This window comes from Populus euphratica, unplaced genomic scaffold (assembly GCF_000495115.2).
Source record: "Populus euphratica unplaced genomic scaffold, PopEup_1.0 scaffold52.1, whole genome shotgun sequence".
Taxonomy (NCBI): domain Eukaryota; kingdom Viridiplantae; phylum Streptophyta; class Magnoliopsida; order Malpighiales; family Salicaceae; genus Populus; species Populus euphratica.
The window spans coordinates 620,486-636,865 of NW_011499933.1; the positions used below are offsets into that span (position 1 = coordinate 620,486).

At 32.3% G+C, this 16,380-nt stretch overlaps 1 protein-coding gene and 2 long non-coding RNA genes across 6 annotated transcripts; all 3 read left to right on the forward strand.

Annotated features, from left to right (window-relative positions):
• The first annotated feature begins 4,023 nt into the window (after positions 1-4,023).
• On the forward strand, positions 4,024-4,327 carry LOC105136247 (uncharacterized). The gene is made up of 2 exons (XR_844313.1): positions 4,024-4,105; positions 4,191-4,327. It is a non-coding gene; the product is annotated as an uncharacterized LOC105136247 (long non-coding RNA).
• A 3,554-nt stretch (positions 4,328-7,881) lies between these two features.
• On the forward strand, positions 7,882-10,787 carry LOC105136248 (FKBP-like peptidyl-prolyl cis-trans isomerase family protein). Of its 4 annotated transcripts, none has more exons than XR_844314.1 (8): positions 7,882-8,068; positions 8,414-8,593; positions 8,728-8,762; positions 8,837-8,930; positions 9,104-9,164; positions 9,682-9,743; positions 9,782-9,904; positions 10,568-10,595. XR_844314.1 is itself a non-coding variant. In XM_011041511.1 (8 exons), the coding sequence occupies exons 1-8, from the start codon at positions 8,007-8,009 to the stop codon at positions 10,643-10,645; spliced, it is 618 nt and encodes a 205-aa protein (XP_011039813.1). In that variant the 5' UTR covers positions 7,890-8,006; the 3' UTR covers positions 10,646-10,787. The 4 variants fall into 4 exon arrangements, 3 of the variants coding, with proteins under 3 accessions (XP_011039813.1, XP_011039811.1, XP_011039812.1); XM_011041511.1 differs by having other exon boundaries at positions 7,890-8,068; positions 8,423-8,593; positions 9,682-9,727; positions 9,834-9,904; positions 10,568-10,787; XM_011041509.1 differs by having other exon boundaries at positions 7,891-8,068; positions 9,682-9,727; positions 9,834-9,904; positions 10,568-10,787.
• A 96-nt stretch (positions 10,788-10,883) lies between these two features.
• LOC105136249 (uncharacterized) lies at positions 10,884-11,529 on the forward strand. The gene is made up of 2 exons (XR_844315.1): positions 10,884-11,293; positions 11,409-11,529. It is a non-coding gene; the product is annotated as an uncharacterized LOC105136249 (long non-coding RNA).
• Positions 11,530-16,380: the final 4,851 nt, after the last annotated feature.

Consider the following 16,380-nt stretch of genomic DNA (forward strand, 5'->3'; position numbering starts at 1 on the left):
GCTTTTTCTGGTCTTCTTGTTGGAACCAAGTGCTCTGAAAAAGATATGTATATATGTAAAAGTTAGACATGTAATGTAGCGTTTTGGTCCCTACTAGATAGGCGTCTTTTTAACCAAAAACAATAAATAATAATATTTAGACAGTAATAATAGGAGACAGATGATGTTAAATTTATTAAAATATGAGTTAACTTGAATAACTCGAAATTGAGATAACCTATCATGTGGAAATGTGTATTATATGCATCAATTGTTTTTTTTTTCTAAATAATATATAATAAAACATGTTTATAATTAATAATTTAATAACAAATAATATAATAAAATAAAATTTTAAATAATGAATCAATTTAGATTAACACAATTGATTTATAACCAAAGATACAAGATAAAGATAATCAAATAAAAAAAAAACAAATTAAAAAACTCAAGATTCAATAAATCAATGTCAAACAATAAAAATAAAAAAAAATTAAGGATTTTAAAAATAAAAAATAAATTGAATTTATCATTAAAATTGGTGTATCGAGTTATGAAATTGGAATTACCATATAAAAAGCAAACACACAAAAATCACAAAATAAAATTTTAAATCATATAAAAATTAAAAAAAAATAGGGACTAGACCATACACAAAAAACAATTGAAGTAAACTAATTAAGGATTAAATTGAAAAATATAATAAAAGAAGAAAATGACAAAAAAGAGCAATAAAAAATAAGGACCAAAAATGAAATCAAATAAATTTATATTAATTTCCAAAGGATAAAATAAAAAATTAATTGATAAAAATAAAAAAAAATAGCAATAAAAATAAGGATCAGATTAGATTAAAAAATCTAATAAGATTAAATGATGAGGGACAAAATAAGAAAAAAAAAACAAAATAAACTTTATGAAGCATTAGATTAAAAAAATTAAAAAAATAAGGATCAAATTATAAAAAATACAAACTGAATGACGCCACTAAAATTTTAAAAGCTCCACACAAATACCAAGACCCAGGAGAAAAAAAAAAGAGAAAAAAACTTTATAGTCTTGACCACCATAATACTAACTAGACGTGCAACTTTAGAAGCTGCGCCACCACCTATCGCATTAGTAAGATGGCAATTGAAAGTTTTTTATTACTAGAATATGTTCCACATGCCTCCAGAATGGTATACAAGACGTTGATCCAAGAACACACCCCTAATTTTTTTTAATTAATTTATTAATATTTAAAAAATTAAGATTACTAATCAGGATCTAAGGACATATGAATATTACAAAAAGAACTAATTTGCAAAGCCTACAATGTCCTTCCAATCAACTATATTTTTGTTTTTTAGTTAAAGGTTATATATGTAATTTAACTATTCCAAAATTGTGCAAAGACAAAAAAAAAACCTTTTTGCAAGTTCGATATTTTTTGGAAGGGTAGAATCGATAATTAATTATACAAATTAATTAGAAAAAACACAACAAACCCTAAACTAAAGGTCAAATTTTTTTAGCTTTGAATAAATATTTTGACTATATATTTTACAAAGTAAATACCTAAACTTGCCTTACTTACCCATTACTTTTCATGCGTTTTCTCTTCTCTCTCTCATCACCGACACTTTCCCCTTACTTTTCCAATGGTTCCCAAACTTTCTCATTCCTCACCCAAAATTGTTCACAGCACGATTAATTGGCATATCAATTTGGCCATTAATCTACAAACTCGCATTTTCCACCTTCCCCAGACTGTTCCCCTCTCTCGTCTCTTGCCGACAACGACCCTGTTTTAAAATTTTGCAAAAACAACCACGTACAGGACAACACCAATTCTGAGGCATCTTTCTTCCCCAGTCCCTTTTCTTTCCAAACACCCATAAAGATCATCACCCAAACCTTCACCGATCTGTCTCTCCATTATCTCTATCTTTATTTTTTTAAGCTAAAAATTGCATTTCTATGATGCTACATGATCTGTTTACTGTGCGTTCTTGGTTTGTGTGAATTGAGCTAAAAAGAGTAGTTTGATGTTTCTGCTTCCCTTCTACTTATTGTGCCTTTGTTAATTAATTTAATTGAGCAAATTTCATTGCATTTCTGTGCTGTTTCATAATTTGTAATGTGCATTCTTTAATTTTTTTTACTTGAGCTAAAAATTTCATTTTTATGATGCTGCATAGTCTTTGTACTGTGTGTAATTATGTGTTGTTTTTTATTGAAATCTGTTTTTCTAAGTATAGCTCACACTTTTATGATTTGTCATAATGAACATGGATATTATGATGAACTGTGATAATCTTGTGCACAATATAGTAACACAAAATGACTTGTAAATAATTATTGCAATATAAATTATGTTCATCATGCAGTCTGTTTATCTAGAATTTTTTCCCTTTAGTGATGTCACTAGATAGGAATGTGGTTTTAGCTTTTTTCTCATCCTTTTTGTTCATTTGCAATACAATATATGGACTCATACATGTATTAATGATCATGTTATGCTGTTTATTTTCTAGATAAGTAGGATTTAAGTCATTTGTTATGATTTAAGCATTTCAATGTGACCTGTTAGCATGTTGTGTAGGATTAATCCAAATTCACACTATCAATTACTTTCATCTCTACTTCTTAAGGAAATCAGAACTTTGATTTTTCATTTATGTGCTTGCATACTGAGAAAGAAAGGTGTGTTAATTTGAATCTAAAAATAAATTCTTGATTTTTTTTCTCTGTTTTTTGAGAATCCAAACAGCCATGATGACGATAATGATTTTCTTTAAAAGAAGTAAACAGAAACTGAGTGTTATGCACAGTTGAAAAATAATGGGTTTGAATTAGTTTCATGATAAATTGCAACTCTTTCTGGTTTACTTGGAATTGACAGGAACATTCTCATTCAAATTAAATGCATAATCAATGTTTGTTGCTAACCACACACCTTTTGTAAATACAGAAAATTACTTGTTTTTGTATTGGTTGAATCCACGGTTATATATGTCCTACAATGTAATTGATATCATTGATTGATTTTAAAATTTTGTTAAATGTTTTAAAAAATATCATAGAAAGTCCTGAATCTTTGGATAAGGCTGCTTGGACAAAGGAAATGTTTGATATATTTTGTGATATATGTATTAAGGCCATTCATATGGGAATGAGACCTAATACTCATTTCGATAAAATAGGGTGGAAGTTTCTTATTGCATCATTCAAAGAACGAACTGGCCATGCATTCACTAAAACACAATTGAAAAACAGATGGGATGGATGCAAAAAGAATTAGAGGATATAGAATAAGTTGGTTTCTGAACCTGGTGTTGGTTGGAATAGTGAAATAGGAACAATTTTTGCTAGCAATGAGTGGTTTAAACAAAAAATTCAGGTAACTTCCTTGTCATCCTAACAATTTCTTTTATTGTTGTCAAATTTCAGAAAAAAAAAATTTACATGCTCTTTCATTAATTAATTTCATTTAAATGCAGGAAATTAAAGGAGCAAAAAAATCCAGACATGTCGGTATTGAAACAACATTGAAAAATAAATTTAACAGAATGTATTCCAACATTGTCGCAACTAGAGAGTTTGCACGGGCTCCTTCATCAGGAGTACCTGCTGGAAGTGATGTCAATCCTAGTACAAGCAATGCCAACATTGCTCGTGATGGTTTGGAAGAAAGAAGCAGTGATTCAGAGAAAGATGTGAATCCAGATTTCCAAACTAATATGGCTCAAATGGTTGAAGAGATAAATATGTCTTGCAGCAATAACACAATAAGTGGTGGCAAAAGAAAAGAATGAGATTAGGTCCAAGGTGGAAAGAAAAGAACTTTTGGAATTGGTGTACAGCTGCTGTAAAGGTGTAATCAACTACTTGAGAGGATGTCGACTAAGAGTGATTCCACTTATGTGAATATGGATCGCAAAGGTTATAGTATTCATGATGTGATGGCTGAGCTGCATTCAATTCCTGGAGTTTTAATTGAAGATGAGTTTCATGACTTTGCTACGAAATATATGAGTTTAGGAAGGAAAAGAGAAATGTGGGCCAGTATATGTGATAAACAAAAGAAGTTGAGATGGTTGCAACGAATGTATGCATGAACTAAACGTGCTTAGCTAATATGGTATGATTTAAGTTTCTTAACTATTAATCAATTAACTATGTTCAAGTGTGTATGGTATTTATACATGTTTATTTTATTGTTGCAGAATAATGGGATGCTGGTTTTAAAAATAGTAGTTTTCATTTGCCGAAATTTGTCCGAGACATCGTATTATTTCACATTTCATGTGAAGACATATGAGCATATCTATTTGCGGTAATTTTTTTACTGTTGTATTTATTAAACTGCTTTTTGAGAGTTAACAAACTTGAATGAGAAATTGCTAGTTTTTAATGTTGTATTTTATCTACGAATTACAATGTTCAATGGTTAATGTTAAATGGTTGACCCTTTAATGGAATTAGTTGTTCATTTACCTTCACTATTTTGTTCCCTGTCAAAACTAAACTTGATTGTTCATGTTATAATGCTTGTTTTCTTGTAATATTTCAGCTATTATAGGTCGGTCTAGGTACTGTGAGCTTGTGAGGCCTGAAAATTAGTTTGTTTAGAAGATAAAAACCCCATTTGCGGTTACTGTTGGTGTTTTTTTCTTTGTTGTCGTAAGGTCTGATAGGGCTATACATGCTGGTGGTGTTTCTTTCCTTAGCTGTATTTTTTTCATGTGTAGCTACTGTAAGTTTGTAAGGTCTGAAAAGAAATCCCATTCGCAGTTACTATTGGTGTTTTTTTCTTTGCTGCCGTGAGGTTTGATGGGACTATACATGTTGCTAGTGTTTCTTTCCTTAGCTATATATTTTTTTTATTTGTAACTACTTTAAGCTTGTGAGGTCTGAAAAGAAACCCCATTTACAGTTACTGTTGGTGTTTTTTTCTTTATTGTCATAAGGTTTGATGGGACTATACATGTTATTGGCATTTCTTCCTTCATAACAAACTTCTCAAACCTCTCAATTGTATTTTATACAAGCAAGTGGAATACTCTTTTTTTGTTGACATTACAGGTATGGAAAAAACCTATGTCGCACCAACTCTTTGATAGTTTTTTTATTGAAAGATATTTAATTATTTCAAGTTTTTTTTATTGACAACATATAATTTTTTTCTTGTTTACATGTAATTGAAGTTATAGATGATCCACGGTTTAATGACATATTTAATGAAGATTTCGATGGTAATTATGATAATGTAATGAACAACATTGTAGACCACATTAATTATCCTAGTTGTCAAGGTAGTGGTGCCTTAGTTGATGGTGCCGGAGATGACAGTAATGGAAATGACTCCAATGATAATAATGATGATGATGATAACGGTGACGATGACAGTGATGGTGACGATGCATTTATTATAAGAAGGCATTTTGATATGAAAAAATTAATTATATGCACAGTTGGAGCTATAAACATATATTATATTAATTATATGTATAAAAAACCATGTATAGTTTCGTATAACACATGGATGTGTTGATTGACAGAGATTTTAAGAGGTCATTGGAAACAAAGTATTAACATGTTTAGGATGAATGCAACCACTTTGTTGAGTCTATGCACTAAATTAGAAACGCACGCACCATGGCTTAAAATCGTTAAGAAGAATAAGCGTTATTTAAAAGGTGGCAATGTTTTTATTTACAATAGTAGTTAGGCATCAAATAGACAAGTGTAGAAAAGATTCCAGCATTCAGGTGAAACTATTAGTAGATGTTTTAAAGAAGTGTTTAAATCATTACGTTTGTCTGCTGTGGAAGTCATAAAACCAGTAGATCCATAATTTATAAGCACACCAAGAAAAACTATTATGAATCCAAGATTTATGCCACATTTCAAGGTAAGATAAATTTTTATATAGTTAAATAGTTTAATTAAGTTTAATTAAGTTGTTCAAAGGAGTATGAAATATGTTATAAATGTTTATGAGTACTTAATGTTTTTCTGGCCTATAGAATTGTGTCGGTGCAATTGATAGAACACATGTTCGTGCCTACCTGCCATCTGGAAATCAGATTTTATTTATTGGAAGAAAAGGTGTACCAACACAAAATGTCATGGCCGCTTTTAGTTGCGACATGCAATTCATGTTCATGTGGGCAGGATAGGAAGGCAGTGCACACGATATACATATTTTTCTTGAGGTTATTGACAATAGCATTATCAAATTTCCAAAACCTCCGGAAGGTTGTGATTTTGACTAAATTGAAGATTTGGTAATTGAAGGAATATAATTTTTTTTTTAAGTTTTGTTTAAAATTACCATGTTATTATTTGTAGGAAAATACTATTTGGTTGATGCTGGATATCCAAATGAGTATAGGTATTTGGGTCCTTACAAAGGCGAGAGGTATCACTTCCAAGAATTTAGGCGTCGTGGACAACCAAATGGTTGGAAAGAAGTGTTTAATCTTGCACACTCGTCACTATGTAAGTGATCGAATGGTCTTTTGGAGTATGGAAACAGAGGTGGAAAATTTTACAAAACATGCCTACTTATCCATACAAAATACAAGTTGAGATTGTAGTTGCATCAATAGCACAATATAACTATATTAGAAGAAGATCGCAAGATGATGCAGTTTTTTCTGAGTATGATCGCAACCCTAATTTAATTCCAGATGAATTTTTACCTAATATTGTTTAGGCTTTGATCGTTCAAGGCTCACAGAAGCCTTCACGTATGGATTTTATATGCGATGGAATTGTAAATAGTTTGATGGAATAATAAAGGAGTACATTATGAGGATTCCTCATTTTGTTATGTAATCATAATTACAAAACACCTATGTTTTGGAATTATATATATGTGTCTATATATGTCTTTTTAATTAATTCAAATAAAATATCAAACACAAAGCATATTAACCAAACACAAGAAATTATTTTTTTAACCACAATTTAAATCACAATTTTACCAAACACAAAATTGTTTTTTTTTCCACCATAATTTCAACTACAGTTTTTTAACCAAACATAAGAAATTATTTTTTAAAACCATAATTTTAACCACGGTTTTAACAAAACATTAACTTTTTTTAAAATCAACCTCATAAAAAGTACTTTTTATTAAAAAAAATTTAAACCACAACCACAAAAGCTATTATAATATCAAACATGCTTTTAAATAGTTCAAAAAAAAAAGACAACTCTACCCCACTTTCACAACAATTATTAAATGCAATTAAGAACCAAATAATCAAAGACATTATCTGAATTCATAATTCACAATGAAAATCAAGTCTTTTTTGTAAGGCTAGAATAGAGATGACATGTATGTTAAAATTTTATTTCAAAACTATTTTATTATTAAATCTATTCTTATATTTTCATTTTAGTCTTAAATTAAATACATTTTTACTTCTTTTGTATTCATCTTCTCTACATTGAGATATTAGCAACTATAATTCTGTCATTTGCGCCCCCCACCCCCCCTCCCCTATATATATATATATGTATGTATGTATAACCTGGCAAGGCAGCTATTTACTCACCGAAGTTGCACACGAGAATGAGCTATGGGAGCCCAATCCAAGAGGACAGTCCAAAATATATATGGGGCGCTACAAATTGCCAAATGTCAGCTAATTATAAATCTCGACTCAATACAAAATTTGAGTTATAGATTAGATAAGTTAAATTATTAATCTAAAATAATATTATTTCAAGTTTTCTTCTAAGTATTTTTTGAAAAAAAATCTAAACTGCTTGATTTTGTTTTTATTGTTATATAAAAAAAGTCAATTCATGTCTCCCTCAAGCTTTGACGGAGTCGACATGAAACCGAGTCCGAGTTAGGGTCACCGAGTTGACCCGTTATCCAGCTTTGGTTCAATAATACTCATGCTAGCTACTGTATCCTGACAGGGTCTAGTCCCTTCATGCCTCAACAAACCAAGTCCACTCAGCTGACCATGTTATCCATTATTTAACACCTTCTGAGACCATCCATTTGATGCTGTCTTTCGATGATGTATGCACTTCCATTCCAAACCTTGCTTCACTTCCCTTGCGCTTCCAAATTTACAAGGTAAATATCCTCAAAGATTCCTGTTTTTTTGTTTTCTCAATTCATCATGTAATTGTATGTGTAAGATTCACATTCAACTATTACCAGAATGAAGTTTATGTGACTTGTAGTACTATGAAATGCTTATGTTCTCAATTCATCATTTTATTTCATCGTAACCAGTTTTAGGATCTAGGGAACACTGGATTTTGCTTGATGGTTCTGCTGCTTGAGTGCTTGTTAATGGAGGACAATTGACTAGAATGTTATAATACTATGTTTAACACAGAAAAGAAGTGTAATGACAGCTTAAACAGCTAAGTAGTTCACATTGATTGATGATGTTGTGACTCCTGCACAAACCAGCAGTACCAGACCCAAGGATGCGATGCCCATGGACTTGCATTGCAAATTTTCTTCACTGGAAATAAAAAGATTATCAAGGAGGATGGTGCTGAAATTTTGTGGATTCAATACTCTCCTATTATCCATCAATCCAGTTTTGGCTGCCCCGATGCCAGAGATGAAGGAGCCTGAAGTTATTCGGTAAGTTCTTGTTTGTCGTAGCTACCAGCTCATTTGTTTATCATTGTTGATCTTTTGGGGGCTTAGAAGATGTTTTATCAATACTGTTTAGTAGCTCTGATATGATTGTTTTGATTGGAATTTGAAGTGTTCAGGACACTGAAGCTTGCCAATGGGGTTAGGTTTCAAGGTATCTACTTTCTTAATCTTGCATAAGTAGCTGCGTTTTACTTGAACTTACAACTTACTAATTTTTATATATAGAGATTATTGAAGGGGAAGGGCCAGAAGCTCAAGAGGGAGATACAGTTGAAGTTAACTACGTATGCAGGCGTTCAAATGGATATTTTGTTCATAGGTGATTGTTGTCTAAATTTCATGTGGGTTTTAGATGTCTTGCTTGAATATCTGTTGATTTTGTGAATCATTTGTGCTGTCACATATCATGACTAGTTTTGCTGACATACTCTTACTATCCTTTATTAGCTATTAACGAGGCTGATCTTGTTCTCTAACCATGCATTAATGCAGCACCGTGGATCAATTCAGCGGCGAAAGCTCGCCTGTCATACTTCCTTTGGATGAGAACCAGGTATGGTAGAAGTTAAGATAATGGACTTGAAAGTGTTAGGACCTGCGAGAGCATAAGAATTCTACGCAGTTGCCTACATCCACAGAGCAACCAATTTCATTAAATAGAGAGAAAATACAATTACAACAAAGGAGGAGGAGGAACACCCCTCAACTCAACTCCTGACTCTCTGTAATTGCCTCACGTCTCTCTTTATCTCTCTGCTGCTGCTGCTTACTCGTTGCTGCACTTCTGCCTCTATTTATAGCTGAAAGTGGGGAACAAACGCTCCCATTTCCGGACAAGAATTCCGCCAAGAACAAACCAATAGCATATCATTGAATATTTTGTACTTTATATTATACTGATGGCTCCATCAACTATCATACATGCTATAGAAATACACACTTACCGACTTCAAGATTGTTGTCTTGCTTATGAACTGAAATCCTAATTTTTCATCATCGTATGCTGTATTTTAATAAGCTTTTTGTGGCCGAAGTTGTGTTTTCAAATCATAAGTTTCTTCCCTCGACAGATTATTAAGGGCTTGAAGGAAGTCTTGATTGGCATGAAGGTTGGAGGTATGCTCAAGGACCTTATTACTAGTTTGAGAATGAGGATTGGTTGTTGTTGTCCATAGACCCACTATACTGGCTTTTGTATAATTACCCTTCTTTCACCTTTCAGGTAAGAGAAGAGCATTGATACCTCCTTCTGTTGGATACGTAAATGAAAACTTGAAACCAGTCCCTGATGAGGTGATTCTTCTTATCGATGTGTCCCAGATTGCATTTGGTTAGTGTTTCGTGATAGAAGAGACAAGTATAAAAGGGGAAAAAACATGTTTGGTTTGAGGGATAAAAATAAAGACATAAAATGCAATCATCTAGGAGTCAATTTTTATCATTTTAAAATAAAAAATAAAGACAGACTATGGCTTGGCCTAGCAGTGGAAGGGGCTTGTCTCCTTCCACTACACTTGGATTCGAACCCTAGCGTGCACGCCTGTCACCTCCGCGGTGCCTTACATGCTTACTGGGTTTGCAGGATATTCAGTGGGCCGTGGGGATTAGTCGTGATGCGCGCAAACTGACCCGGATACCCCACATAAATCAAAAAATAAAAAATAAAAATAAAAAGTAAAGGGGACATGTTTCCCCTATCTTCAATGTTTTCATCTCTTTTGTAACGAGACAAGTATAAAAAGGATAAAAACACATTTGGTTAGAGGGATAAAACATCTTTGAAGTGAATTTTTATCATTTTCAAATATGAGATAAAAATCTTCCTTGTCTTCGTATCGAGACATTAATACATGCTATTGAAGTGATTCTTTTGTTTTAAGTTATCTAATTGAATTATATCTGCTAGCCCTCCTTGTACATTTTGGTGATGACTATGGTAATGGCTTCTGGTTTCAGTTTGGCCCTCGGCGTAGCCTCCTCTCGCATGCGAATGAGCCTCTCATATTTGAAGTGCAGCTCTTGAAAGTCCTCTAAGTTTGCTTCCTATATTTGTATCCATTCTTTCTAGAACTAATGCTGTTGATGGCACAAAGCCTTGAACATTTCTTTAGATTTGTGTAAAGAAAGTTATTATTCATTTGGAATTGGATTTGTGGAAATGATTAATTTAGTAAAATTGAATTGAAAAAAAAATTAATTTAGTAAAAATTAATTTAATAAAAATAATTGATTCGAATTAAATATCAAATTTATATGAAAAACTAGTCCTCAAATTAAAACGGCACCGTTCCTGTTAAAACTGTCCCTCTTCTTTTTTCTTTTTTTTTTCTTTCTAAGCTTCAAACGGAAATACCATTCCACCTCCGGTGTTTCTTCACCAAGCTGATAAACATTAAGGCATCACCACCGAGATCGTATCTTTTCACAACATTCTCAAACCTTAAAAAAAATCATCAACTGGGTTGTCTTCATTTTCAATCGAAACAATGCAGAGCTGGTTTTCAAGCAGTGGAGAAGATCAACAACAAGAGAACCCCCCATCTTCTTTGTTGGCTGATTGGAACTCATATGCGCAACAAGCGATGCAAATGAATCCACCAATGGATTAGGAAGCTTCGGTAGCTTTGATCTTGAAGCTGCTGTTCGCTCTGCTAACGACACCGTTTCTGGCACCTTTAATGTGTAAGCAGAAAAAAACCTAAAAGATAGAATCTTTATTTTCAATGATTGAAGTTTACGTATTTTTATGTTTATATAGAGAAATTTAATCGTGGGGTATCTTGCTTTTGTTGATCAGAGGGGTTTTTTTTGGCACTTTCAATGCGTAAGCCAACGCAAGAAGAAAGGATCTTTATTGGCGCGAATTGGACTTCATGTATCTATTTTGTGTTTATATGGGAGAATTTAGTTGTGGGGTTTCTTTTTTCTCTCTCTTTATGTTGTTGATTATGTAGTTTTTAGAAAATCTTTAGTTCAAAAAGAATCAATATTTAAGTGCGTGTGATTATTTAGGCGAATGTGATTGTGTGGTTTTGATTTTGATTTGAGGACATTAACTTATAAGTTAATAAAAGAAGTAATAAGGGGGATTAAATTTGGAGATTCTGTAATTTATAGTATTAAAAGTTAACTGGGTTGCAAGGCTTCTATGTTTCTAGCATACTATTTTCTTGCTATGCACGTGAAGGAGCTGATTCTAGTATTCGTTTAGTGCCGTGTGCCTTTGCTGATTTATCCCTTCCCATTTTAGTTCCAAAACCTTTTGCAATGTTATTTCTACTAGCTATTGGAAGGCTTAATGCATTTCAGTCGGAGAAGGAAGTGGAATCTTATTTACTGTAATGTGTACTAAATCAATCATCTTAGATTTCCTGATTGGATGATAGGTTTATAGTGGATGAATGCTACCAGAGAACCAAGAAATGTACATTTTAGGCCTATTTTTTCACAGTTTAGATGTCAACCAAAAAGATTTGTTGGATGGTATGGAAAAGTTTGTTGATCAGAGATGGTTCTTTCTAGTTACAACACATAATTTCCTGGACCAGGGTTTGATTACTCCAGCCATGTAGCAGTGTCGTGTGGAATCAGTGGGAGCTGCCTATGAAATAACAAAAGAAGAGTCTTAGGAATTGAAAGGATCAAGTTTTTGTGGTCTAACAGTTCTTTGGACCTATGGTACTAGCTTCTTATGTTGATGATGTTATTTTATCTTTTGAACTTAGGCTGGGTACAATACTAAAAAGATGCTGAAGCACCAGCTTAACGCAATCAAACAGGCGCAGCTTGGATAAGTATTGCTTAGTGACCAGTTGTAATTAGTAGCTGCCCTATGGCCATAACTACTTCCCATCCGAAGTTGTAGTTAGTTGTTTTGAGCTTGTCAGGTTTGTTGAGTTTAACGTTATCGATTCATAATAAAACTTATCGAGAGTCGGTGAGTCTCTTGGATTGACTCGAGAGGATAGAAGGGGTTTTATAATACTGCTTTTAAGCCAAGAACACACACTCCACAGATGCACGCAAGAAAATAAATCACAAAGCAAACCTTCTTGCTTCAAAAGCCATGGGCCATCATCATTCATGTCTTTCAAAGGGCTCTTTTCCCAAGCCCAAGAAGTGGTATCCATCAAGCCTAACCTTATCTTTGATTCCTTGAGTGGGTTTCGCACAAGTAGCTTTCAAGTGTTATTAAACTGTAAAGTTTCGTCTTTGGGCTTAGCAAAATAGAAAAGCCGCAACACTTGGATTCTTGACTCTTGACCTTCATTATTATATACTACGCTACACAAGTTGTGCTTTAGGTGGAGGAAAGAGTCGGTCCACAAAGGCAGTCCAAGAGCGTCATCCCACCTCACCACCCATTACCACTCTTATAATAAAGATTAAGAGATAAATAAATAGAGGTATCTGTGAACAAAATCCTGAAATTATGGGGAAGATTGGGACATCAAAACTTCGATAAGTGGACAAAGATTTGACCTTTAGAGGCTTATAGATGACAAAGCCATGGTTTTTTAAAAAGGGGATTGGTGAAAGCAAGAGGCCATCACCCTCACCGAGTAAGAAAAACCAAAGCTAAAAACAAATGGACCACAAGTGTAGGGTTGATGCATCACGATCACCTACGTACCATCATCATCTAGACTATATAATACTCACACACACGCACGGTTAAAACAAAAAGGCTAAAGCCAAGACCATGTTCAAACCAGCTATATCTAATAATAACGTGTTCTAGCGTTTGATTGCTTTCTCGGGATAGAAAAAACAAATACGATGGATTAAAGAGACAACGATAAAAATATAAAATAAATAAACAATTTTAATGTGAATTTTTGACATCTCTTCTATGTCTCTCTACTTTAATGTCTTGGCGAGGGAGCTCACCAAAAAATAATTAATAGCAAAAAAAAAATAATCAAAGAAAAAGTAAAAATAAAAAAAAAAGAGTAATAAAGCATGGTCTATGATGCCTTGTTATTATCTTATCTTGTTAGAGGGTGACTTGGAAATTGGAATTAAAGGAGGATTAATTAAGCTCATCTTTGAATGCTTTTTTATTCAAAGTCCACATTATGATATATATATTTAATATGTGCTTTGTGTGTTAAGAACAATGGAACCTAACCCTTTCTTTAAATTATGGATCCAATTGATTTCTAAATTAATAAAAGAGTTGATCCAGCGTGGTGATAATTAATGCTATACTTTATTTTTATTTTATTTTTCAAATTCATATACGTGCATTGTCTTGTTAATTAATAAAGCTAGTTTATCATAGATTATTAAAGATAATTAATGAATAAAGCTGTGAAAAAGGGAGATTATTGCTTTCTTTTCCTTTCTTGGAGCCAGGAGATTCCTTTCTTAATCAAAATACTAGTGTTTTAAAGGTCCACAAATTTATTTATTTATTTTTATTTAATTTAAAAATGGTTATAGAATCACACAGTAGCTTTTGCCGAGCAAAAGAAACTCCTCCATCCATCTTTTTTCTTTTTATAAAAAAAAAATAGACTTTAATTTGAATTATCTTTGAAATATGTCAAGAAATTGTTTGAGATTACAGAATACCTAGCTTGTTTATATCAGGAAAAAAAAAAGAGGAGGAAGAAGCTAGCTTGTTGCTTGATTGATAATTAGACAAAAAAGTTAAACAGAAACTAATAAACATAAACATATTTAATTTAAGAAACATAAATAGAAATATAAAATAAATGTGTTTCTAGACTAGTTTTCAAGTAAGATTCTATACTTGTCTCAAATCCTTGTTATTTCTGTTTTTTTTTTATATATATATATATATATATTTCAAAACAATAACTAAATACTACCAAAATTATTTTGGAAATTCTAATTTTATTTCAATGGAGTTTATAGATTTTTCAGGGATCTAATAATTGCGTTACACAGTAATAAATAACTTTCTTCATCCTTTAATCCTTCATACTCCCCATTTGAGTTTACGATAATTAACAGCAATATTTTTTTTACCAATTAATACTCCCACTGTACTTGTGCTTAGAACTTGAACTGATCATCATGGATTCTGAAATGACAAGCAAATTTGGGAAACAAACAATCAAAGAGTCAAGAATCTGAGAATACCTTCTCATGGACTTGGAATTATTTTGGAATTATTGGATAAAAATGATGAAGTTAGGGCAAATGATCATCATAATCGGACAACAAGATTGTCAAAATGTAGGACATAGATTTGGCAAATCATCAAGAGTCAAATCCAAAGAAAATTCATTCAAGAAACTCAAATGATATAATCCTTGATGGATGATTAGATGGGCAATTTTCTCTTGGACGGCCATGGACCCTAAGGATTTAATAATCGATGGGATTCCGATTAAGCAAATGACAAATCTTGTTTTGGATCCATCATGGTGTATTATTAAGGGATTTGAAGTTAATAAAATATAATCTAGCTAGCTAGGGTTCATCAAGGATCATGAGCACGTGTGGCCAAGTACCAACTAGGAAGTCTCGTGATAGCTTCATGGCATAGATTATTTTCTTTTTAGGGTCCACTTCTTCCCACAATTCCAATATTAATCTATCTATCTATCTCCTTTCTTTTCCTTTTTCATTATCAAACTTGTACTATCTTGCTAGTTTGATTTAAATTGTAGCCAAAAAAATCATTGATTTTTTTTTATATAAATAATATCATTTTAATTTTTTAATCTTTTTATTAACCCGTGTTAATTAATTGATTCAGATGTGGACCTTATATGTTAGGTTGTGTTTAATAATTGTGCTAATTTCTTCCTCTTTGCTAGCTTGCTCGAGTATGAACATGTCCTTCTACTATATACATATAGTGCAGGCAAGAAACGTGGACGCTTCAATGCCTTTACTTTCTTTTTTATCCACAGAGCCTCTTAGTTCTGAGTACACATACATGCATGCATGAGGACAGTGTATTTATACACAATTTATTTGATTTGATTGTTGAAAGATATCTTCACGTCAATTTGTGCATAGGAAAGATTATGTTTATCCCTTTTTTATTTAATTAGAAAATAGAAACTTTTGTTCATATTCGTTTCCAACCTAATTGAATATATATTTAATTGTCTATTTTTTTTTAATAAATAGATCCTACCACAATTTCAAATGTAAAATTAAAAAAAATAATATTCTAAATAATATTCTAAATCATAAAACTTTAATGAAATATACGATTAATTAATATTGATTAAATTTAAAACAGAATTAAAAATAATAATAATTTGATCTGTTTTCTTCCTCGAACCAAAAGATCCATGAATTGAGATGTTAATTTATATAGATACAAATGATCTAGGAGCAATAATTTCTATTTCTAGTAACATAACTTTGATCTTGAACCGAGTCTAGATTAGATGGTGTACCAAACTGGGTTTAATAACTTGAATTACATCTGCTAAAGAGTCACTGCCCCTTTGTTTCTCTCATGTGCAGCTGTCCATGCCAAGACCAAACCTGACAAAAAAGAAAATTAATTAAAACCAGCACCACTTGGGGAAGGGGAAGGGAAGCATAGTGCTTATAAAATAAACCATAAACCAGATGCTTTATTATTCCTTGGAGCTTCCACCATCACCATCACCATCACCATCTTCATCACCATCCCTGTTAGTTAATCCTCCATTTAATGCGATTAGAAAGACCAGAAAGCTTAGATCATGTCACGTGCATGCCCTTCCATCTCAGGTGACGCCAAGACGTTGCTCCATCAGATTCCAATATCTCACGTTTTTTCAAGAAAATAT